General features: G+C 39.5%; 1 protein-coding gene across 1 annotated transcript in view; it reads right to left on the minus strand.

Moving 5' to 3' along the window:
* Positions 1–4,291: 4,291 nt before the first annotated feature.
* LOC101167065 (leucine-rich repeat transmembrane protein FLRT1) overlaps positions 4,292–24,693 on the minus strand; it is a 69,220-nt gene continuing 48,818 nt past the window's right edge. The window contains exons 2-3 of the mRNA XM_011483713.3: positions 20,768–20,997; positions 4,292–8,503 (exon numbers count right to left, since the gene is read on the minus strand). Coding sequence (XP_011482015.1) covers positions 6,370–8,427 — 2,058 coding nt within the window. The 5' untranslated portion in view covers positions 8,428–8,503; positions 20,768–20,997 and the 3' untranslated portion in view covers positions 4,292–6,369. The remainder of the gene's footprint in view (positions 8,504–20,767; positions 20,998–24,693) is intronic.

The following is a 24,693-nucleotide window of genomic DNA, read 5'->3' on the forward strand; positions in this document are numbered from 1 at the left end:
ATTCTATATGTCTAAATGTGTAAACTGTGAATCCAATCAAATAGATTCTGGAAATTATTGGTGATACCCAGCCCTACGTGGAGCTCTAGGTTCGGATAGTTTTTGTTTCTGTGGGAGAAACGTAGACACACTGTCGAGGTCGGCTCTGAGATGACGTCATGAAACGGGCGGAGTGAAAGCCGGTGCCTCAGAGATCGAGTCGTCTTACTTCCGGGTTGGAAAAGAGCTCAGGAAAATAACTCCTTTTGATTAAAAAAAATAATCTTTAGTGTGCCAAAGGTGATAAATTATCATATATATGGATATAATTTACTCTGAAAGGCTTAAGAAAACCATGATATGGGTCCTTTAAGAGGTATTCTGCTATCTTAAAGTCCTGTACCACAAAAGAAAACACCAACGTAAAGACCAGAGCAAGTTCCAGTTTAAATATTCTAATTTAGCAAATAACTTTGTGGTGTTTTGTATCCCACAATCACTAACAAGCTTAGCGACGTCCCCTCAGGACAGAGATTAAGTCGACATTACAACCTGCTATGGACTCTATAGACGCAAAGGCTGCTGATGTGAAATCCACACTGACATGTCTGTTCACCCTCCAAAGCATTTCACTTCTCTTTACTATGTACATCTCTGAAGAATAATGTCCCACTTTTAATTACATTGTCAGGTTTTGATGGCACTTCTACCTCCTTAGTGGCTGCTTCAAGTGGAGTTTAAACTTTGTAGAATGCACGTAAACTATAGAATTTTAGTAATGTGGACAAATAGGATTTTCACATTAGCTACAGTGAGATCTAGAAAGGTTTCCACCACTGTAAGAATAGAAAGATGGAGACAGAAAACACCTCACAGCACTCTGTGCAGATAATGCATATACTTTTTCTGGCTATATAGTACATTTTACCTTTTAAATTTTTCAAGAGGTGAGACATTAAATTAGTGACCCACCTTCAGATCAGGAGATTTTTCTGCTGTGATCCCGCTGAGCTTGTCAATGGGACTTTCTTTCATGTCTGCGAGAACAAAGGGACCAACACAAATCTCACTTTTGCTGCAAAATCTTTGATATGATGCATGAAACAGACAAATCAACAACTGGCAAAAGAGTTTGATTACCGTCAGTCTCAGTACAACATAAAATTACACACCTCGTCTTTGAAATCGGAGACGTTTTCATCTCCAGAGCAAAAGAGCTAAAATTTTCATCTGATCCAGTTTTTGATAACTTTTTTTTTTAAAGGTTGTGTTCACATCTGCCTCCACCAGAACTAGTTTTAGGCCATTTATTTACAAAAAAAAGAGAAAAAAAGGAAAAAGGAAATTAGATTTTACTGATGCTCTTTCCAACTGCAAGTTACTTTGATGACACACCTCACTTCATCAATCTCTTTAAACTGTAAGGTTGATTATAAAGTCTGACACAAATGCTTTTCGCATTTTTGTGTCGAGATATTGTGGAGATAACTGATTAATTGTGTTGAAGAATAACATGAACATTATAGATCTATACGTAGTTCAATTAGCAATAAAGATCCACCCCGATTAAAATGGTGTTTTTAACATGTTCTTGTGCCAAATATAGCTCAAAATTGCATTTCTGAGTATTTATTTATTCAAATCATTGTTAATCAGGAGCAAACAAAAAATGCCATTTGACAAAGCTTGTGGATGTGACGTAGAAGCTACAATAGGTGGGCCGCAGACGCCATGCTTTGCTCAATTCTGATCCATGTAAGTTTTGTTTTTCTTATCTAAGCTCTAAATTTTAGGACTGGTTAGCTCTGATATTGCTCGCCTTTTTTGTTGTACTGGTAAAGTAAGATTTATCTTGTGAGGGGCAATGGCGAGCAGGAGATTGTGCAAACAAAGGGATGATGGGAAGTGAGGACAGGCTTACACCACACCGACGGTCCCAGCCGCAACTCAGGTGAATTTCTAATGAACTACTGCCGCTCTGTAGACATTATGTCATAGAAAACGACAGAGGTTTTTAAAAAGAAATTTTAGCTACAAATGTCATAATAATGATTAAGAGAACACTGAGTTTGTAGAATAAATCAAAAGATGATCTGTGTGACTTTAAAGCATTTTTAACAGCTTTTTTGCAATGATCTTTTAAATCAAAGTCAATTTTCTGATTGATAGCTTTAAATTTGTTGAACTTTGAAACAGACTTAATGTTCTCCTTCTTTATTGAATATGAAACTCTGTGTCTAGACAGATCCTTGGATTCAGAAAAGTTTTAGTTCGTTTAGGAAAGATAAATTCACATTAACAGCACTTCACCCGAAATGCAAATGTCTCTCTCCTAATGCCTGAACTCAGCATACTTTCTGCATGATATGATTACAGGAGGGCAGCTTTTGCTAGAACACCTTACACACAAGTTCAAAAGGGCCTTCATATGATAATCCATAATTGGATTTCTCCCTTCTACATTCCATGCAAATAAACATACGCACTAACACCATTAACAAAGACCAGAAGCCGGGATCTGCAGCAGGTTCATTGCAGTGGTGCAGACTGTAAACCACAAAAACCTGCTTCTTTCTGAAAACCTCAGAGACTAAACTGAAATCTCTCACCTTTGAATTACAATGCCATGACCCAAACTGTGAGAGAACACACAGGGTCGCTCTTTTTATCATTAATTTGTTTTGTGCAATAATTGTTTGAAATGATGTGATTATACTTTTGTAAAGCATACGTAGTTAGACATGTTTTCTGCAGAACCAGACAGGCCCCTGTGCTTTCCTAACAAGATTCTTTAGGAATGTTTTTTTTTCAGGGTCAGGTGTGCTGTGGGAAATTATTCAATTTCACCAAAACGGTCTGGAAAACATTTACTATTTGCCAGGATATCAGTGCTGTTTTCATTTAAATGGCCAAAAGATTTGTTCTTTGTATTTATTTGATTTATATTCACCTTTATAAGAATGACTGTATACAGACTACAGAGTAAACGTTTCTGTGTATTGTGATTTTTTTTAATCAAAGAAAAAGTGTTCCTGTTGAAAAGAACTGCTTCACCAACCAAATGTCACTGTTTTTTAGGGTTGAACTGACACTCCAAAAGGTTAATGAAGTTTAGTGATTCACATCAGAAACCTTCTGTGTTGAATTGCTTTCAGCAGGCCACAATGCAATATGATTTACCCCGCTAGGACTAGAAACAGAGCATTTGCACAAGTTAGGCAAACCAGACTTTTTTTTTGTGTAGCACTGGTTTCTGTAGACAAGAAATTGACATAAAAAATATGTGCCAAGTGTGCCAAGTGTCGCACCAAGTGTTATTTTTTAATTATGATTTTGGCCAAAATAAAAAAATCTGTTGTTTTCTAGGATATCGTTTCTGCAGAGCAGCAGAAGTTTGAAAGTTAGGAATTAGAAATTCACCTATAACTTTTGGGCGGGACTGTTAGTGTGGAGTAAGCCCGCATCTGCTTCCTGTCACCCATCTGTTTACACTCTCTCCCACTAGCTTACAGGCCTTTACAACACCAACCTAACATTATAGGTGCAACAAAAAAGGGTGAACAATATTGGAGCTATCCAGCTGTAAGGTTTTGAGCCAGATGCCAGAAGAGGTACATGGATCTAGTTGTCTACAAGAGGATACATCAGAATGTAGCGGATCAGGAAGCTTGTGGCCTGTCGATTGTACAAGCTTTTTCAAATAGCAATTTTTTTGGTCTGCTCTTGATTCACATCGATTTGAATGAAGAAATAATCACCTATTCTAACAATGGAAGGCAGCTTCACAGAAAGAAGAATCCTTAACAATACCAAGTGCAAAGCTCTGGAAGCAGTTTTGCTAGCATGCAGGTGCTTACATGGAGGTTGCATTTGGATGCAGAGATCTTGTTTTTTTATTAGTTTGTGATTTGGTGGTAAATGTGAATAGAGGCTAACAGGGTAGTTAGTTGAGATGATCGATTGGGCTCTGCTGCGATTTAAGGCCACCATATCTAGTGTAAATGTGCCCCTAGAGTAAACTCACAATTCTACAGCTTATCTGTGTACATGCCTTTGTATGGTCCAGTCAAAGCCATAAACCATCATGGACAGCACCCTATTAAGTCCAGCTTTGTCTCATATTTTGAGCCGGTCCCCAGCATCAGGCTTCAGGCTTTGTTTTACTGCGCCATGCTTCCTGTGCTGATCACAAAAATAACAGCATGTAGCTTCAGCCGCTGTCTCAAAAACAAACTATTAAAGCAGGAAACCAGGTCCGACCATTGGTTATATGGAGCTGTAAAAAGAAAAACTCCATGGCAGTTTGCAGGAATAACAAGATTATAAAATTTTTATTGATTCCCTCTAAAGACAAACTGAAAAAAGCAAAATTCCAGACACATCTCAGGTTCACAGATTTTTTTTAAAACACAAAAGTTATGACACCTTCAAAGATTTCACTAGAAAAAAAAAAATCATGTGGCTGTGGCCATGGTTTTATTTATACAAATAAAGAGAAAGTACACATCTTTAATAGACCCACTATAAAATAACAATTACAATACATCAACATTCCCCACAACAGAATTAGCGAGGCTGGTAAGATTTGCTTAAGCCAGTTAATTTGGGTGCAAGTTCAAATATACATTCCACTGACGTATTGTCTGACACCAGTGTAAACCTCTGCCGGACAGAACAGTCAAGGAAGCACAGTTGGTTTCCCCTTTGGAAGCAACACAGTGGTAAACGACTGATGGACAATATTAAACCTAAGGGTAGGAGCCAGGTATGACAAGGAGATTTATGTGTGTTTAAACCCAACAGCATCAAAGCCATCAATTCTGCATCGTTATCGGTGCACTGCAATGTTTCTTCACCCTCCATCTCTGCATATCTGTCACTACATTTCTCCCTCTCCCTTGCTAAGTGCTAACACATTTACATTTTTAGTGCTGCTTGGTCATAAAAATGTGGAATGAGTAGAGGCCTTTTCCTCCGCTAAGACAAACATCATTGAACTCCAATCACGGATGAGTCACCCTGTCTCCCAGCTCTTCTCCCCCAGCTTTCCATACACACACCCACCCAACCCCACAGCTTGGCCGTCGCCCCACAGTGTAGGTCAACAGTGTTGCGGTTTGAGTCTTCTCAGTTGCGCTCACAGTTCTTGGCCTCACCTTGAGGTCCACTCACATGAGTTCGCCTCCAGTAGGAGGCTCCAACTTTGTCCAGTCTGTCAGAACACAGGGGAAAGTTTTTCACAACCAAATGTCAGCTAACTGAAGTCACAGGTGAAGCACAAAGACAACATTGAAAAGAGCAATTGAGGTTGGTCTCTAATGTCTGAGTCGGCAAACATGCTAGTCTTTGGGCGGAATCTAATTTTAAAATTACATAACAATACAGTCGGTCTCAACCAAGAACAACCTTTTATATTTTTAAGAAAATACAAACCTGTAGACGTCCATTTAAATGTTGTTTTCCTCACTTTTAGTTTAGATGAAACAAAGCCACTTTTGTCTTTAGTTGCTGAGTTTCTTCAATAGTAACACAAAATGGATAAAAATATATAAAAAGCTGTTTTAGCAGATAAAATAAACTAATAAGGAGTGCTTTGCAGAAATGTATTAACAAATTACTCATAAAAACAGCAGATCATCTTCCTGACACAGCCCAGTCAGCATGAAAGGAAAGTAAGGACATGCTTGTGCTGCATTTCTTGTTGCAACACTACAATACTGATCTCAGGAAGTATAACAAAAAGTCTGTAATCTACTCCCAAAGGTAATACCAAACCTATTTTAAGACAAGCGGTTACTGGGTTGTTTGAAACAAAACAATTCACAGCTTTACACAGCCCTTTCCTTGGGTATGGTAGGGCACATCGATATTAATTGAGGCATTCGGGACCAGGAGTTAATAGGACTACATAAGTGTGTGTGTGCAACTGGTGAGCAAGAAATTAATACCCAAAATGTCCGTTTCTCTACTCAATAAATTTTGAATTAGCTGCTGTGGCTTCTGTGCTGAAAAAAAAAACTTTACCTGTGCCCACGCTAATTTCGACCCACCCACTGAGGATACATTCTTTGCCAACATGTCACAGAGAAAGAGCAAAAAAAGGATTCATACACAGACCATTACTAAGATGGTGAAAAAAACACACTCAGCTGTGCGTCGACACCTGTGGCACTGGCTGCTGCCTCCTGCTGTGTGAGCTGTTCCCACATAGTCTCAGTTTTAGTGAATCACTTGCAGTACTTTCAGTGTGGTGAACAGCAGGTCTTTTTGGAATGGGAGACCAGAGGAAGAAGGCACAGAGGGGTGCTTCAGAAGTGTCCATGCCAAGGGAAATTGTGCATTTATACAGTTTTACCATTAATACTTATGAACAGCATCTCCTGCACTACATCATGTGTAACAATAGTCTATATCTGGGATTTCCCCTTCTCTATAGCCACGGTTGGTGCCATGCCCTGTGTTGGTAACATGGTTGGAACCTTTGTATAAGCCAGTGCCATTGGAGGGGAAGATGGTATGAATGATGTAATCCTCTCTTAAGAGTTTTGGCTGCATTGGTTGACAAGCTGCCATAGGTGTCATCTGGAAACCGGGGCCACGAATCTCCAAGATGGTATTGTCTTTCTTGGTGCCAGATTCAATATAGTCATCATAGTTTTTGCTTTTTCTCGAACTGTTGCGAGCGTAGGTTTCACGGGAACACAAATGACCAGTCCTGTGTCCATACCAACAAAATATACCAAAAATCAGAGCCAGGGATACAGTAGCAGTTGCTCCACCAATAATCCCTGCAAGTGGAAGCGCTGTAATCTGTTGTGAGTTGTCATTTTCCCCCTCTTCTAATGGGCTGAGGTCTGAAGTTTCTGCTTTTGCGCAAACTAAAGCTTCATCAGAGTCAACATCTCCAGAAATTAAACCTTTGCTCTCTGAACTGCCAGGCAGTGGCACCATGCAGATGATGTAGCTGGACCGAGGTTGAAGGGAGGTTAGCAGATACTCTCGACGATCACCCCGGACAAGTGTCTCTGTGATCGATCCCATGGCATTCCCAGTACCAAGTCGGAGCCAGCTCAGTCTAAAAGAGGAGCTTGGCTGAGCCACACTCCAGGTAACACGAATACTATTGTGAGAAAGAGGTTTCACATTTAGGGCCAAACTCTTCCCCACACCACTGCTGCTAAGTGTGTAATCTAAACCAGAGTCGGGGATCCCCAAGCCAGGTCGTTTTGAGCGGAGGGTGAAGAGTGAACCCTGTGGAGGGGCATTTGTGGTTGAACTTTCTGCTCCGGTTCCACCCACTTTGTCCTTAGCCCCTGATATTCTTATTACCTCACATTCCTCCATCTCACTCACCAAATCAATCAAGGCCATGTCACGTACTCGTTCAGGCCCATGGCAGGTAAGACCTCTGACAGTGATGGAGTTTCCACGGGCTCGCAACCAGTCAAACAACCAACGTAGGTTGCAGCCACAGTGCCAGGGGTTTCCGCGCACCAGCAGTTGACCAAGATTGTCAAGGTCTTTGAACAGTCCTCTTGGAAGAGTAGTCAGGTTGTTTCCTGACAAATCCAGCCTCTGAAGCTTGTGCATGCTATCCAAGGAACCTCGAGGCATATGAGTCAGAGCATTGTCCTGTAGAGACAGTCTTTGTAGATGGTTTGTGGGCAGGTTAGCAGGAGGTGTCTGCAGGGAGTTTCGTACTAAGGACAACTCGGTCAAGTTTGAAAGGCGGGAGAATGTGTCGTCGGCAATCCTCTGGTTTGCTAGAAGGTTCCCATCCAGCACGAGACATCTGAGTGAGGTGAGACCTCGGAAGGCATGAGTCGGGATGGTGGAAATGCGGTTATCATCTAGACGAAGTTCCTCCAAAGAAGCTGGCAGTCCTGAGGGGATACTAGACAAATGATTCCGGGAAAGGAAAAGAAGGCGCAATCGTGGGTTGTCAGCAAAGGCCTGATCTTCAATGGACACAGTGGAAATAGAGTTATCATCTAGGTGCAGCTTCTCCAACAAGGGCATTCGAGCCAAAGCATTGCGAGGAATGACGCGGATGTTGTTGTCCTGCAAGTGCAGTTCACGAACAGACGGTGGGAGCTGCATGGGAAATTCATCCAGCTCATTATCATAAAGGTAGACAACACGGACAGAAAGCTGGCGCACCAGGGAGGAGGGAAGCCCTGGGTTGTTTATGTGATTGTTCTGGAGGTACAGGACAGATGCAGAGGGAGGCAGTGATGGGATGGAGCTCAGCCCACGATCATTACAATAGATAAAGTCCTCGTCGCACCTGCATACATTAGGACATGTCATGTCCATGTCTCTAATGTACCCCTGTAGTGTGGAAGAAACAAACTGATCTACACCAGCATGTAATCCCAAGAAAAGAAAAAGCATGAAAATCCAGGTTTGTAGTCTGGCATTGTATCCAGGATCCATTATGGTGACCATAAGGAGTACCCCTTTGTTTCAAAGTTGTGTTAATCCTCAAAGTGCTCCACCAAGCAGGAATCCTGTGACCTCCACCCTGGGGGAGAAAGAGAAAAAAACAATTAACTTTGATGTACAGATGTATATTGTTGTTGGTGATGGCTAATGTGAAATATATTAAGGTTAATGAGGTCAGATGCGTGTTGCTGATGCATTGGTGCATGCTTCTGTCAAAAAAAGCCTCTGCACTGCAGACAATATTTGAGTTTAACTATTAAGACAGTTCAAAAGTTACAAAATGGGAAACTTTGCTTTGTGCCGTTCTACTATGTACCATCAAAGTGGATACTTTAGATGAATCCACTCACACTTACAATTAGGCCCTCAGAGTAAATATAAATTCCCAACAATACATTTCATGTTTAAATTATGTAGTGCATCTTGCAAAGCTTCACATCTACAGTACATTAGGAGTTGCAGATGGCTGTGTTAGCAAGACAGCACGGAGAATATTCATTATCGGGTAAGAAGAACATGTTTTAGTGCAGAGTGGGGGTCATGAGGCATTCAGAATGGCACATAAGTGCAATAAAATAATAATGCAGAGATCATCTGCAGCTGAATGAATGTTATGTAACATCCAATTAACTGGCTGCCGTCATTTTAATTATGCAAACCTCAGACGTTGATTGGCATCTTGTTTGTCGTTGTTACTCATGAAGATTATCCCGAAACACTTAATTGACTACAGGTATTTGGAAACAGGTAAATTGCAACGCTGTCAGTGACAACTTGAGCCCATCACTGTCTTCAATAGGCTGAAATGTTGGGCAAACTCTTTAGACCCACACAGCTGCAAACACAATCAGGCTGCAGTATTGATTTCCTCGCAAATGCGAACTGGTCTGCCAGAGTCCATCGCTTTCATGGAGATTACAGGGTTTTTAAAAGTCGAAGCCAAACATGTCCATAAATAAGCAGATGCACTACCAGCATTGTTGGCTAAGAAACAGATTTGAATACTGTGTTTTCCGCACAACAAGATGTACTTAAAAGCCGTATTTTTTTTTCAAAAGGTGACACTGCATCTTATAATCCGGAGCCCCGTATATATGGATTCATTCTGGTTGTGTTTACTGATATTGAAGTGAACACAGGGCTCTGTCAAACTTTCAGTTAGCTTTTTTTCTGCATTTGCAACTCCTATAAGATTGGGAGTTATTATAAATATCCTAACGTGTATTTAGCCATCCCTGCTATGAGGTGCAGGTAGAATATCCCAGAGAGGGGGGCAAGTCTGGGTGTGCTAAATGTTTGGGGTGTCATATCCCTCCGAGCTCCTAAAATGCATAGAAAACCATGCTATAATCATCAGTTCATCTATCCATACATCCATATCTATAAAGTTTTATGTTGAATGCTCTTCCTGACTCTAGCTTCTTTTAGTCATTTTTCTTTCTTTCAAAAATTGTGGATTTTTGCGGGCCATCACATTTTGGGGGGCAGTCATGACATTTAAGGCCCCCCCTAGCGCTAGCTTGTCACTAACAAATTGTAGAGTTACTGTGAACGCAATTAATAAAATGTCTGAGAGACTGACAAACTTTATCTCTGATCCTTTTTTCTCAACTCACACTATATATGACATAGTTTCAAAAATAGACCTTTTATAATTCAGTTTGTCCTATAGTGCGGAAAACACAGTCATCAAAATAAAAATTTTACTAAGTTGTTTTTGCTAAAAAGTAAAATGTGAAAACTAGTTCAACTCTAGAGTACGTTTGTCCCAGGAGAGGAGGACTGCATTTGATCTTCCCTAATGGTCCTGGTTGTCATGAAAAACAGTGGATTAAATTGCTTTTTTGTTTGCAAAAATGTAAGCATAAGTACAATTTTAACTCGACTTGTTCCTGCTAAATGCAGTAAATAAAAAACTAAATTGTTAAAGCTTTTCATGAAACATTTGTTCACTTGTTCCAGTTTGACGCAGTTGGGCACTCAGGGCTTATAAAACCGGGGCTATCCTGAAATGCTCGAAAAATATGCACTATTTATTTACTCACTCCCCACTAATCCTATTTTTTGTCTTTTTCCACGTCAGTCTTCATGGCACAGCAACTAAAGCCAATTAACTTTAAGTGGTACCTAAAAAGTAAAATAATAAATTTTTTAAAGCTGATATTGCAACTTTAGTGAGTTTGATATTGATTAATTTTACAAGTAGGAAGGCGTTTATTTGCTGTGTCCTGCTGCTTAAATGGCTTCAGAGTGTGCAGGTTTGTGTCTGACAGAGAGAAGCAGTGATGTGCTAAAGAATGGATGACTTTTGAATCCCATGAGCTTCAGCAGTGAGTCTCTTAAAGACTGGAGTATTTGGGTCAGCCTTTAAAAAAACAAGATAGATGTGGTGTGATACTGAAGTGGTGCAAAGAGCCAGAGGGATTAATAGAGCCTATTGAGCTGTGATTCTCTGGATTAAGCAGTTGCAGTAAAAAAAAAAAAAACAGAATAAAAAATTGCAGATGCTCTTTTTTTTTAGGTTGTTTTCTTTTCTTTTCAGGGAAAACATAAAAGGGTAAAGGCCATTTTGTGTTTGTGAACGTGCTAGACCCACTCGTTGTTGCTCAATGAAACTGAAAGCATTAACCCACATGTGGACAATTTATGGTTCTACTACCCAGTTGCCTAAGGTGGGGGTTAAAGCAGAGATGTGGGACAATGTGTGAGACAGACAGACAGCCGCCTGAGGCAGTGTACAGTACACACAACAACCCCCAATCTAATACTGGGGGTCTAATACATAAAAACAGACACACAAAAGGGGGGGGGGGGGGGTGACAGCACCTTTTAGCAAGACCTCTGAATCTCATCTCTCCCCTAAGACCCCCTCAGAGGGTTGGGGCTGAGAAATCTGGAAAACTGGATTTGAAACGGCCGAAGGGCCCACTGATGTATCAGGAAATCCACTTTACTGATGGCATAGAAAAGATAATTGTGGGCCGCAGCTTATCTCACACGACATGTTCATGGATCACAGACTGGATTTGTGGACAGGACATGCGGAAAAGATGATGCAAAACATGATGGTTGCAGTGATGACAGATACTAATCAAGAGATTGCAGATATAAAAAAAAACCTGCAGACAGAAAATGACAGTCTAGTCATTTGCCGTGATCATGGGAGGCATGGGGATTTATTTGTGTCTGCATAAAAAGGCACATTGCATCTTTGGAAAATTGCACTATAATCTCATAATGAAAAAAAAAGTCCAGTCTTTTAGGCAAAAGGGAAAATTGCTTTTTTGTATCACATAGTTTCAAATTCTATTAAATGCACGTGAATGGACCTCAGATTTTTGTGACTGTTTGCATTCAGTGCCCAACATCTTTTCAGCAGGAATGAGTTGCTGTGAATCTGCTTTTTAAGGCAAATCCATCATGAATTATGTAACGTAGCAATGCATTACACTGTTATCAAATTCAAACAATCTTTTTTCTCAGAAAACTCACTTTCATTATGTAGCCTATGTGTCAGTTTCAGAGAATGCAGTGGGATTTGCATTTTTCTTTTATCTTTGCTTCTTACTGGAACATTAGAGCTGAAAAACATTTTTTGATGTGTGACCACAGTTCTATTTATTTAAGTAATTTTTTTTTTTTTGGTCTTGTTTTTTTCTAACTTATCCGTCTTTGGTTTAAGTGAAAAAAATCTTGATCATTCATGAATTTAAATTGTAGCTAAAATGAAGGAAAATATTAGGTTTTGACATATGTTTAACCTCTGCTATCTTTGTTAATTCAAAAGCACATAGCTGCAGAATTTAAATCCGAAGTAGATTACCTCTTACAGTTTACAAAAGTTGCAGTTTCAGTTGATTGTATTAAAGCCACCAGTCTAAAAATGCAATTTAACTCAAACCAAGGTGTGTTATGGCGTCTAGTGATGGGTAAAGTGATATTTTATGATGGAAAAGTGACAAATTGTTTCAAACAAGTATTAAAAACTGCTAATATCTAAGCAGTTTAAAAAAAAAGGTCTTTTAAAAGAGTTAAACCAAGATGAAACCCTTTACATTTTGACCAATAATTCTAATCAGATTACATCAAAGTTTATCAAATCAAAACATGTAAACAATGAGAAAAATTCTGTTTACAAGCATTCTGATTACATTTAAATGTCTGATGTGTTCTGTTTAATATCTTTAAATAATTTTTTATTGTTTTATTTGCTTCTTTGTAATGTGTTCTTAAGTGTTGAGAAACACCTAGAGATAAAATGTCATTATAATGTTATAATTACCACAGAATAAAATACAAAGAATGTGAAAATTCTTTCAAAATAAAAAATAAAAAATAAAAATAAAAAACAACAAAATTATTTTGGTGAAGTCTTTATAGCAACAATGAGGATATTTCTTATGCATAAAACTGACGTTAAAAACGAAAAAATCATAGGTTTAAAGAATACATCTGCATCACTGTCATGGCTTGTGTCTTAAATGTTGGATTTTGATACAAAATGGAATAAATTCTGCTTCGATCAATAGACTTTAAAGTACAAATCTGTGATTACAGTAAAACTGTTTTACTGTTAACAGTTGAGTGGGTTTTTTAAAAGTTACTTTTTACTCTTACTTAAGTTGGATCACTACTTTTGCCTTTTAGTTGAAGTTACCCCACTGTAAAGTAATTTTTCTTCTAACTAAGTGCATGTTTTGGATACTTTTCTCATCTCAGCTTTTTATGAAATCCTAACAGAAGAAAAACATGAAGAAAAAGTAAGTTTTGTCCTAAACAGTAAGACATAGAATCTCTCTTCCTTTTTATGTGAAATCAATATTTTACTGGACGAAGCCAAAAAGAGGCTGCAAAGTTGTTTAACATACCCTGCAGGTTTATATTTAATGGCCATGTGATGTAAGTATGGAGGATATAAATAAATATTTCATTCACAAATCTCGATGACAAAGACAACAGGAAGAGTTGGTTTGATCTGCAGCTTCACTTTAATGTTGAAGTTTTTGCTTTAGAATTGAGTGTTTGTTGGTGGCTGTGCAGCTTACAGGACCCTGAAGTAAATGGATATATAGCTTCACGGCACCATAATGCATTTGATCCCTACAGCACCGTAACGCGTTCTGTCATGCCACAAGTCTAATCCCCCGGCCTCCTTGATGCAGCTGCTGCTGCCCCTGAATTCCTTCTGCTCGGTGTTCAGGACAACCACACTGCAGGTAAATCCGTCAACAAAAGCGCGCTGCAGCTCTTTGCAGCAGTGCGCTCATGTGTTGTGTGCAAAGTCGGGGCTAAATCTTACATGGGGTGACAGGGTTTTTGCAAGGGTTTTATTTGAGATGGCATGCATGCTATCATTGATCAGTGCTGTAATCCGGCAGACTTCTAACGGTAATAAAAAAAGAAGCAGTGGAACAAATTAAAGGCTCATCAGTAAATGTTCTACTGTGTTTCTATTATAAAGTGAAATATGTTATGCGTTACGTACAAATGTGAATAAAAACACTTTATGCTTTTAAATGTCTAATTATATTATTAATAAAAGTATTGAAAGATAAGTAGCAGTAATGTTAAGGGTTTGGGACCAGCAAGAACTACATCCTGGCCGACTGTCAAACCTCAAATTAGCTTCATATTCTGATTTAGTGTTTTAATTAAAAGTGTAGAACATAGCAAATGCTATAGTATATATACAAATTGCCTTTTTTTCTCTATAGTTTGGCCAGGGTTGCAACATAGGCTACGTTCACACTGCAGGCTGAAACGACCCAATTCCGATTATTCTGCCCCTATGCGACCTGTATCTGATCTTTTCATGCCAGTCTGAACGAAACAGATCCGATCTTCTCAAATGCGACCCAGGTCACCTGGGTAAGTGGTCCTGAATCCGATACGTATCCAATCTTTTCAAATGCGACCGCCGTCTGACCGGCCAGGTCACATGAATCCGACCCGTAGGTCATCGATACGCTACAAAAGTCATAATTCTGAAGTAGGCGGGAACTAGAACATAAACAACACCCATGGTGGACGATGCTGCTGAGACCAGTCAGTGGAAGGGAAGCGAGGTCACCGATTTGATTAATATTTGGGGTGAAAGCTCTATTCAGGCCAAACTTGAGGGCTCTTATTGCAACCAGGCGGTTTTGGAAAAAGATTCCAGCGAAATGGCAGAGTGTGGTGTTGAACCTTTCCCGCGATGACTTTTTTGTCCCTTTCCGACCGTGGTCAGAAGCGCGGGGGACCGAAGGCGGATCCTCTTTCAGGGTTCACTTCCCCGTTCTGACCCTCAGATATACTCAGACATGACTTGTATGTGTCATTTATTTGTCATTTTCTCACTATCCACCGCTAGAGGCCGCTGTAGGTGTATGTCTGTCAGTATTTGCTACTGACAGCAATGTGGAAGAAGAAGCGCCGCTCAGTCTGACCAGCAGGTGGAGTCCAAAACCAACATGGAGGAGAATCTGATCGTTCTCCTGAACTTTGAATATTTGCGTTATTTTGCATTGAGACATTAATCTTGTTTTTTGTTTTCCCTCCTTGAATGAACCCCTGAACCAAGACATGGAGACATGTTTACCAGTGCTTTAGTAGAGCTCTATAGAAAGAATCCGTGTCTTTCATGCATTGTGATTGAGACATACAGTCAATGCTTCCATGTAGCGACGACGCTAAAAACATTTGACAGTAGCTCCTCCCACACGTGGCGGGAGCATCAAGTTTATGAACATGTTTTTGGACAAGCATCGAGCCTTTAATTTGACACACATCAAAACTGAGGTGGCAGATGCAAATTTGACGTGTGAATTGCGTTTGGTGTGAACGTAATTCACAGCTAATTTGAGTTGTAGGTTAGGTTATTATGAGGACATGTGAACGTTTTTTGCATTATAATTGTTCTGATTCTGGCGTTTTATTTCAATGCTGGATTTTCCCGACATGTTCACTTTTTGGAATCAGCTGTGCCTTAGCTGTTGAATACCCTTCCTGACACAGCATTGCATTTTTATCTGGGCTGGGGACCGGCACAGGGGGAACCAGACACTGGATAAAGCTCATTTTGCACCCTGGGACTTGAACCCTGCCATGTGCCAGCCCTGCACTTCACCAACTAAACCATCCAGCTGGATTTTCCTGACATCATTTTGAAAACGTAGAGCTGCTAGTATTTTTATTACTTTTCTGATTCGACTGAGCTAAACGACATTACCTTACTTTGTTCAGTTACTGTTTGAAAAATTGAATCCTATTATTTGATTTCTTGGTTATAGTTTGGTGTTGTCACAACTACTCTTGTTTTTTTCTTTCCTTTCTGTGCACTTAAGTTCATGTTTTCATTGTTGGATCCTCAGTATGACATAATTTCCTTTTTTCTTTCTGTCCCGTTAGTCCAATTCTTTCAGTTTATTCCCTCTATTCTTCTGCATGTGTTCAAAAATATACTCATCCAAACCTTCTCAGATTTAGAGGGAGCTCTATGTCCTGCACTGGAGCTTAGCTGAACACTGAGATGCTGAACACAGGAACAGAAATAGTGTGAAATTCAATCCAAGACATCTAAAAAAAACTTCCCACTACTACTGCAAGATTCAACGATCTAGTTATTTGATAAACAACCAACAAGAAAATTGGGATTTGGGCTCATAAGTAGCTTAAGTTGTGCCAAACTGTCTTTTGTGATACTGTGGACTTCAATCACGGCCACCTGGTTTGAACATTAATTGGTTTTACCTTTAGGGCTTTTGTTACACAAAATAGAGGAAACTGTGTAATTTCAAGATTTATTTATTTTTTTTAACTTGTCCTGTCCAACAGCTGGGCAGGCAGATGAGAGCTGACGGCCTCTTGTGTTGGACATATTTTACTTTAGCAAGAGGGGTTATTAATCTTCAGACAAACCAAAGGTCTGTCTGAATAAACCCCTTTTGTAATTGAGGCAAAACTTTATTAATTTCAACCATGTTTGAAAATCTTTGGTGTTGGACCGGACGGAAAAGGAAAGAAGGGAAGAAGAGAGAGAGGGATGTTAGAGAGGGGGGGGGGGGGTTAGGAGGGTGATAATAGGAGGGGAGGGGGATAAGACAATGAAGCAGCATAAAGCAACAAGTTCACTGGTTGTTTATCATTACGGTAAGGTTCAAATGTAGTACAAAAAGGGCGGGGCCTGCCACACACACTCAAATGTTATCAACACACATGTCAACATGCACACAAAACAGATAGTGTTCACACACGCATACGGATGCCTTAAAAGCATTCATTCATTCATCTTCTTGACCGTTTTTCCCTTTCGGGGTCACGGGGGTTGCCGGAGCCTATCCCGGCCACTTGGGCGTAGGCAAGGGATGCCCTGGACTGACTGCACACTCACATTCTCACTTGGGACAATTTAGAGTAACCAATTAACCTATGAAGCCTGTTTTTGGACAGTGGGAGAAAACCCACGGATGCACATGGAGAACATACAAACTCCACACAGAAAGGTCCCCCATTGGTGTTCTGTTCCAGGTCCCCCAGCCGGGACTTGAACCAGAAGCCTTCTTGCTGTGAGGCAAGAGCGCTAACCCCTGCACCTTCTTCAGTTTGAGAAAATACACTTGATCATTTCAAATTAGACTTAAAAAAGGCAGATTTATCTGCTTCCTCCAAGTCAAGGAGTCAGCCTGTGGTTGTCACGGTTCAGCAACAACTCTGATTGGATTTTTTTTTAGAGGCAGGCAGAGGGAGGTTGGTTAACTTAATTGGTTAAATTTGGATTCAACCCTGACAAGATAGAAACACAGCTGTGGGGGAGGCAGACTCTAAACAAAGCTGCTGCTTTGGGCTACAAAATTAAAATCAGAAATCTCAGAGGAGCCAGAAAAAGATAACAATGGTGGAAAACCTTTCCATGATACAGCCAGGTTATGCCCTGCAGCCGCACAGGAGGTGCAAAATGAATGAAGAAAATTAAAAAGTAGCAGCTAGTAGCACAGAATACATGTTACACAGTAACAACCTGGAAATAAAAGAATTACATTTAAAAAAAATAATATAAAACCACAAAGTTACAACCATTGCTTTGTCATTTTCTAATGACTTGTTTTCTACACCATAATTTCCACACTTTAAAGTGCACCTAAAATCCTTTTTTTTTTTAAATAAACAACAACAGTGTGTCTTGTACTCTGGAGGGCCTTCTGTATGGATAAATTCTGCTGTAAACAAGGTAGGGAGTAATTGTGAATACAGTGTGTGAACGCAGATAACTTGTAGAGGTGTTGGACTGTCTTTTTATGTTACTAGCAAAGTTGGTGAGAATTACCAGACCAAGATGCCAGTCGATCACTCATGTTAACTTTAAGCCAATTAAAAGGCAGCAATTATATGATGCCCTAAGAAAGTAACCAATCAGAGGAAAGCGAGGAAGGACATCAGCTGAAAAAGTGGAATGCAGATGAAAGAGAGACTTTGACTCTCTTGAATGATTGCAATATTTAATCCTTGGGCACGGAAGTTTAGCAAATAGCACTGCTGCCTCACAGTAGGGATAGGCTCCAGCAACCCTGTGACCACAAAGGGGTTAAGCGGGGTTGGACAATAGATGGATGGATTTAATTTTGGTTTAAAGATATGAGAGAGTAAGATTAGAAAATAGCATGACATGATTACTTTTGTTGACTCTGATTAATTTCGAAATAGTTCCAAAACCGAAAAAGTTTAGGTTACGATCTTGATATATAAAAAAGTATTTCTTCAAGAACAAGTTGCAGACTCAACATGAACATAATTCAGACATCATGTTGTTTGGAGTTCTTTGACTTATAAATTAAATAGAGATCAAGCTCGATCAAAGCTTCTCATACTGTAAAAGCTTGTATTCAGCATACCCACCACTAAAATAAAGCCTGCATCCACCTACATCACAGCTGCAAAAATACCAAGAATGACTCATAAAATCAGATATAAAACATGACGCTTTCACTGCCTACTAGAACATAAATCAGCCTCCATGACATTCTGGTGATCTTTTTATCGGATCCTTAAATTTTCCTCATAGAGATTTGGACAACTGTGTTCTGACTGATCATTTCACCAGTCAGCTGTCAGTGCAGCACAAATTGCTCTGAATTGTTTTACGACTCTACTGTGTTTCTTTCTCCAACACGTCTGCTTGTAAATACTTTTTGTTTGTGCAGATTTTTTGTATAATGAGAAAAAGTTGATTACATTGATTTTTGCAAAATTTGGGACACAAAAGCAGCTTGAACATCCAGAACGTGAACTGATCTCTGGTTGTGTTTAAAGACACTGTAAATAAATTTTCTTTTTTTCACTTGAAACTGTAAGAATCTCTCTGTATGAGAAAACCACTGGAGAAACACACACAAACCACCCGCCCGCCTGCTCAGGGCTCAAAAATGATCTTATGTTGGGTACATATTGACTATGACTCCTAAGGATGTGTGGGTTCCCATAGTAGGAAATAACACATGTGGGAGTTTTCTGGGCTGAAGAAAGTTTCTTTGATTTTTGAGTTGCTTCGCTCTGATTTTCAGAATACATCTTGAGTTTCTTATGACCATGCCCCCCTCCATGATTTCTGGTCAGAATATTGTTTTAAGCACAGAAAATCCATTTTTTTCTGATTTGAAGATGCATGTATCAGAGATTTTAGAATATTGCTTAAGAAAAAAAAAAATTAAAAGCAAATTTGAAATGGATTTCTTGGAAATAAAAGAACTAATCTGGAACATTTGCTTTGTTTTTTAATGCTCCTGCATGTTTATTTATTAGTTTTGAGCTGTGCAACATTTTTTTATTTTTGCGCCTTGAAGAGTTTATAAAGCTTTTTCTTCCAAAAAACAAACCACACCAAATCAGGAAAGCAACATTCCAGGAGGAACTTTTTTACCATTTGTTCTTAAGAGAACAAAACTGTTTGTTTTCTTTTTAGAAATTCAAATTCAGTACAAAAGAGTACCAATGAAGATTTCCACATTCCTTAATATGAGCAGTGGTTTGTGTTTCCCCAGCTGCATTTGCCGGCCCCTTTATTAGGTCCATCTTGCTAGTACCGGGTTGGAACCCCTTTTACCTTCAGAACTGCCTTAATCTTTGGTGACCTAGATTCAACAAAGTACTGGAAACATTCATCAGAGTTTTGTCCATATTGAAATGACAGCATCATATACTGTAGTTGCTGCAGTTTTGTCGGTGCCTTATCCTTCTGGACGTACTCATCAGAAGATGGTACACTGTGGTCATAAAGGGATGCACATGGTCAGAAACAATACTCAGGTAGGCTGTGGTGTTGGAACAATGTTCAGTGGGTACTAAGGGGCCCAAAATGTGCCAAGAAAATATCCTCCACACCATTATACCACCAACAGCAGGAGCCTGAACCGTTGATTCAAGGCAGGATGGATCCATGCTTTACATGTTGTTTCATGTCCAAATTCTGACCCTACCATCTGAATGTTACAGTAGAAATGGAGACTCATCAGACCAGGCAACGTTTTTCCAATCATCTATTGTCCAAATTTGGTGAGTCTGTGTGAATTGCAGCCTTAGTTTCCTGTTCTTAGGTGACAGGCGTGGCACCTGGTGTGGTTTTCTGCTGCTGTAGCCCATCTGCCTCAAGGTTGGACGTGTTGTGTTCAGAGATGTTCTTCTGCAGACCTCGGTTGTAACCAGTGGTCATATGAGATACTGTTGCCTTTCTATCAGCTGGAACCAGTCTGGCCATTCTCCTCTGACCTCTGGTATCAACAAGGCATTTCCGCCCACAGAACTGCTGCTCACTGGATATTTTCTCTTTTTCAGACCATTCTCTGTAAACCCAAGAGATGGTTGTGGGTGAAAATCCCAGTAGATTAGCAGTTTCTAAAAAATCCTCATACCAGCCTGTCTGCAGCAGATCATCTTGACCAAGTCTAAATGCCTAAATGCATTAAGTTGCTGCCATGTTATTGGCTGATTAGAAATGTGTGTTAAAGAGCAGTTGGATAGGTGTGCCTAACACAGCAGAAGGTGAGCGTATGTTGTGTCAATGTTTCCTCTTTTGCTCCAAATATGAATAATTTAGATCTTTTACATTTATGCTCCTACAGTATATAATAGATGGACACATACTTCAGTACTTTTCTTTACCCTGACTTTGTTGAATCTGAGTTCTGTAGAATCACCCAGCATTAAGTTGGACAGAAATGTGTTCATATAGCTTAACTATACAACAGGAATAAAATGAAACTTTATGGTTTCTCAGGGAGTCTTTGATCCAATAATGGTTTGCTGATGTTGCACATTTAAACCAAAAATCAAAGCTACATAAAACACAATACAATCTTTATCCTAACCTCACCTTTTGAAGTGGGGCTGCCAGGAAACGAGGTTCTGGCAAACCATCTGAACCTCTCAATCCAACACGGTGTCTTGAGAGAGCGGTATCTTCTCAGACACTCATCAGTGTGGGACTTCGTGAACTCTGGGAAAGTTGGAGAGTGTTTTTACAGCTTTAGAGGACTGCTTCTTTCCTCTGAACTCCCAGCTTTGATGTAGACAGGTTGTCACGTCTGACTCCAGATATTTTCTCTGTGGAGGAAAAAGTGACAGGAAACTTAGAGGGGATCACATGTGACCATCAGTGTCAATCAAGTGTCAGAACTTTGATGAAACTGGAGTGGAATTACTCCTGCATCCTGTTACTATGTGCCATGTGCCACTAAAACTACAGGTGAACGTTAGTTTTACTCTAATAAAACTGTCTCAAAGCATTTATGGGTATTCTGAGTGTCCTAATGTTAGTCACAGAGCCTAACGGTCCAGATCAAATGTGTTTTTAATACATAACTATTGACCCTTTCATGCCTGACTTTATTTCCAATTATGTAAAAAAATATTTTTCAGTGTTGTTCTCATTCAAGTTGATGCCAAAGGGAAGTGGAGCCCTGGATTACATGGTAGATTACTGACACATAGCATGAAAGGATTTAAAACCTAACACAAGATAATAATCTTAGATTTTTATTTGGACCTTAAAAAAGTAAAAATGTACAACCATTTATAACAACTTGAATATATATTTTTGTATGATTGATATTTGAAAAATCTGGCATTGCACCCAATTTTGACAAAAATTCAGTATATTTTGTCAAGGCTACATGATGAAAGAGGATCTGCTGGCCCAAATCCAAGACTTGACTGATTTACTTAATAATCCAATAATAATCCATCCATTCATCCATCCATGGATGGGAATCTAATTTGATTGACTGATCATTTTTATTTGTTTTGTCCTGGAACTGCACCTTTTGAAAGTCATGTTAATTAGGTTTTAGAGTCTCCCGGTCCAGTCCATGAGTAGTTGCCACTTGTGTGGTTTCCCACTGGCTATGTACACATCTCTTAGATATCTGAATCGTGGCTATTTTAACCTTTACAGCTATAGATGTGCTTTATGCGTCTGATAGACCAGGGTGGGCAAACTACAGCACTGGGACACATGAGGCCTTGTAAACTATTTAGTCTGGCCTGCCAAACTGAAAAAAAATTATATTGATAATCCTTATTAAGGGTGTATTCAGACTGGGAAAACTGTTTGGTCCAGACCTAGTCCACTTCATTTGGTCCGGATCGAGTTCTGAACCTCGTGTTTGGTCTGTCTTCAGATTACCGTCAAGGGGACTTTACTGTTCTGGACTGAAGCATGTAAACAAAACCATGTGACTAAATATCTATTGATCATTGGTCAGGTATAATGAGGGTGGGGCAAAGCAACTAGAAGCAGAAATTACGGAAGTCCTGCGCTTGTGGTTCAATCAAACTTTGTATTTCACTCACATGTTTTGAATGTCTGTATTAGCATCAGGCTCAACACTTTTTACTCGCTTTTTTGGTCCGGTGGAGGCATGTTGCAGGGCGGGTACTCGCAAGAAGACAGCTAAAAAGCTACGCTGATAAGTGTTTATGACATAAATTGCAATGTGTCTCGTTAAAAGTTGTTTTGATGAGTGTGAATTCATCCGACCACATTTCAGTGAGTTGCTGTGTCTCATTGTTGTGGTGTAATGGCATCTTTTAAAGAAAATTCTGTTGACGAACAACAAGGTGGCTTTAAGGATGATGTCACAGTAGTGCCTGCAGGTGCATGCCACGTAACGAGACACAGAAGAGCTTGTTAGAAGTGTTTTTTTTTATTGTGTTAAAATAAATGTCCCAACAAGTAAACAGTTGGACCATTTTTTCAGTTTGATGACACGACAATAATTGCTTTATATTTTTTGCAGCTCATCTGTTGCTACTCTGAGATGAAGATCTTTGCAAACACTACAAAAATCTGCCAAAAATCTGCCAAAGAAGCCTTATGATTCCCCCCGCGAAGGGGGGTCTAAGGGCAGGGATGCCAGTATAGCTTAGTCAGTTTGTTAGTTCATTTTAGTATTTTACTATTGAACTCTTTGTATTCGTGATCCTTTTGAGTTCATGTTTCACTTCGAAGCCCATCGAGACGACTGTTGTTGTGATTTTGGGCTATACAAATAAAATTGAATTGAATTGAATTGAATTGAATTGAATTGAAGTTATGCTTCCAGAAACAATTTTTCTGTTTTGTTACGGTGGCCGTTTTGGTTCAGTTGTTCTGCTCCGGGAACAGGTTGTTTTCACACTGAGGAATCTTAGAGCAAACAGAAGCTCAGTCCAATTGGAAACGAACCGAGACCACCACCAAAGATGGGTCGGAGTGCGGTTTCTGGTCCCAGACCAGGGTCCACTGGGGTGTATTCAGACTGAAAATGTTTTCTGGATTATCAGGGGAAACGAACTCTGGTTCACTTTTAGTAAACCTAATGTGTCCAGTCTGAATACACCCTAATATTTTATTTGCCTGTAATTTTTGTGTTATCCCCAAACACTGACATTTGTCTAAGTGAAGAAAGTTTTTCTGCACTCGTGGTCCTGGAAGATTTGTTGTTTTTCTAACGTTCATGTGTGTTTTTCGCGTCTGATAGTCATTTTTCTGATTATTCCAACCCAATACAAGCGCAGCATTTTTCTAAGTATGGGTTTGCCTGGGGGACATTAACCCATTAGTGCAATTGACACTAAAATGAGAATAAAAGCTCATAAATGTTATGTTTAGAAATTTAAATATATATTTCTATAGATTTAAAAATCACAATTAAAACATGCTTTTTGTTCAGATTTCATGTTATTTCTTTCTCCTATAAGGTGGATTACCAAAACACCAAATGGGTTAGGGCTCTATTGGCATTTAGATGTCTAGCAGACAACTTTCTTACATCTACATCTAATTGCAACACAGCCCATCATGCTTTGTGCGTTGTAAACAAGGTTAGAGTTAAAAAAAATCTGTAATTTAATAACTTAAGGAATCATTTTGAAGGTGCCTTAAGGATAGTTTTGTGTGCTTTAGAGGCCATCTGTTAAATGTTTGAAAATTCTACTGTCAGGTATTGAATTAGCTGAATCCAAAAGCAGGCAGGGACTTGGTTTGAAGTTATGCAGTTTATTAAACATAGAAATGAAGGACTGGCTGGCAATGTTCTTGGATTGAAGATCAAGTGGAGCAGTGAACAGGCAGGAGAGCAGTTAGTTCAGAGAGTATTTCCTGGGGAGGATGATGGCAAGAAGGAGATGAATCCAGAAGGTCTTGACGCGGCTAGGTTTGGTTTGGTTTGAAGAGAGTCAAGCAGACTTGACTTGGCTTGAAGTGGCTTGACTTGGCTTTATGAGGCTTGGCTTGGCTTGGCTTTAAATGGTTTGCTCTAAGTGGCTTGGCTTGGCTTAATTTAGTTTAGTATTGCTTGGCTTCAGAAAGGCTTCAGCAGCGATCGGTGAATTCTTCCATTGAGAAAAAGACGAACAGACAATGGCTGTAAGGGCTTGATGGACTAATAAAGGTTGTCTTACTGGATGCAGAACAGGTACAAGGGACCCGATTCTCAAGCAGGTGTTCAAGGGCGATTCCGACAACTGACAGCTACAGAGGAAAGTTATTGTAAAGACGCGTACTGCAAGACCTGCAATGCTAAAGGATGATCTGATCTGATTGTGTCTAAAAATGGGGTCGCTTTGGTTAAAGTGATCCTGTTAAAGTATAAATACTATTTAGCACAGGTAACTTCACCCTGTTTCTGATACACATCATTAGTTTAGGGGATTTTTGTGTGTTTAAAATGTCCCAAATTGGATTTTAATCTGTAAGATTGTTGAAAAATTAAGAGGTTGGTGTTGTAATTCTTCTGAATGGATATGGATATGCTTGAA

Source organism: Oryzias latipes, chromosome 14 (assembly GCF_002234675.1).
Source record: "Oryzias latipes chromosome 14, ASM223467v1".
NCBI lineage: Eukaryota > Metazoa > Chordata > Actinopteri > Beloniformes > Adrianichthyidae > Oryzias > Oryzias latipes.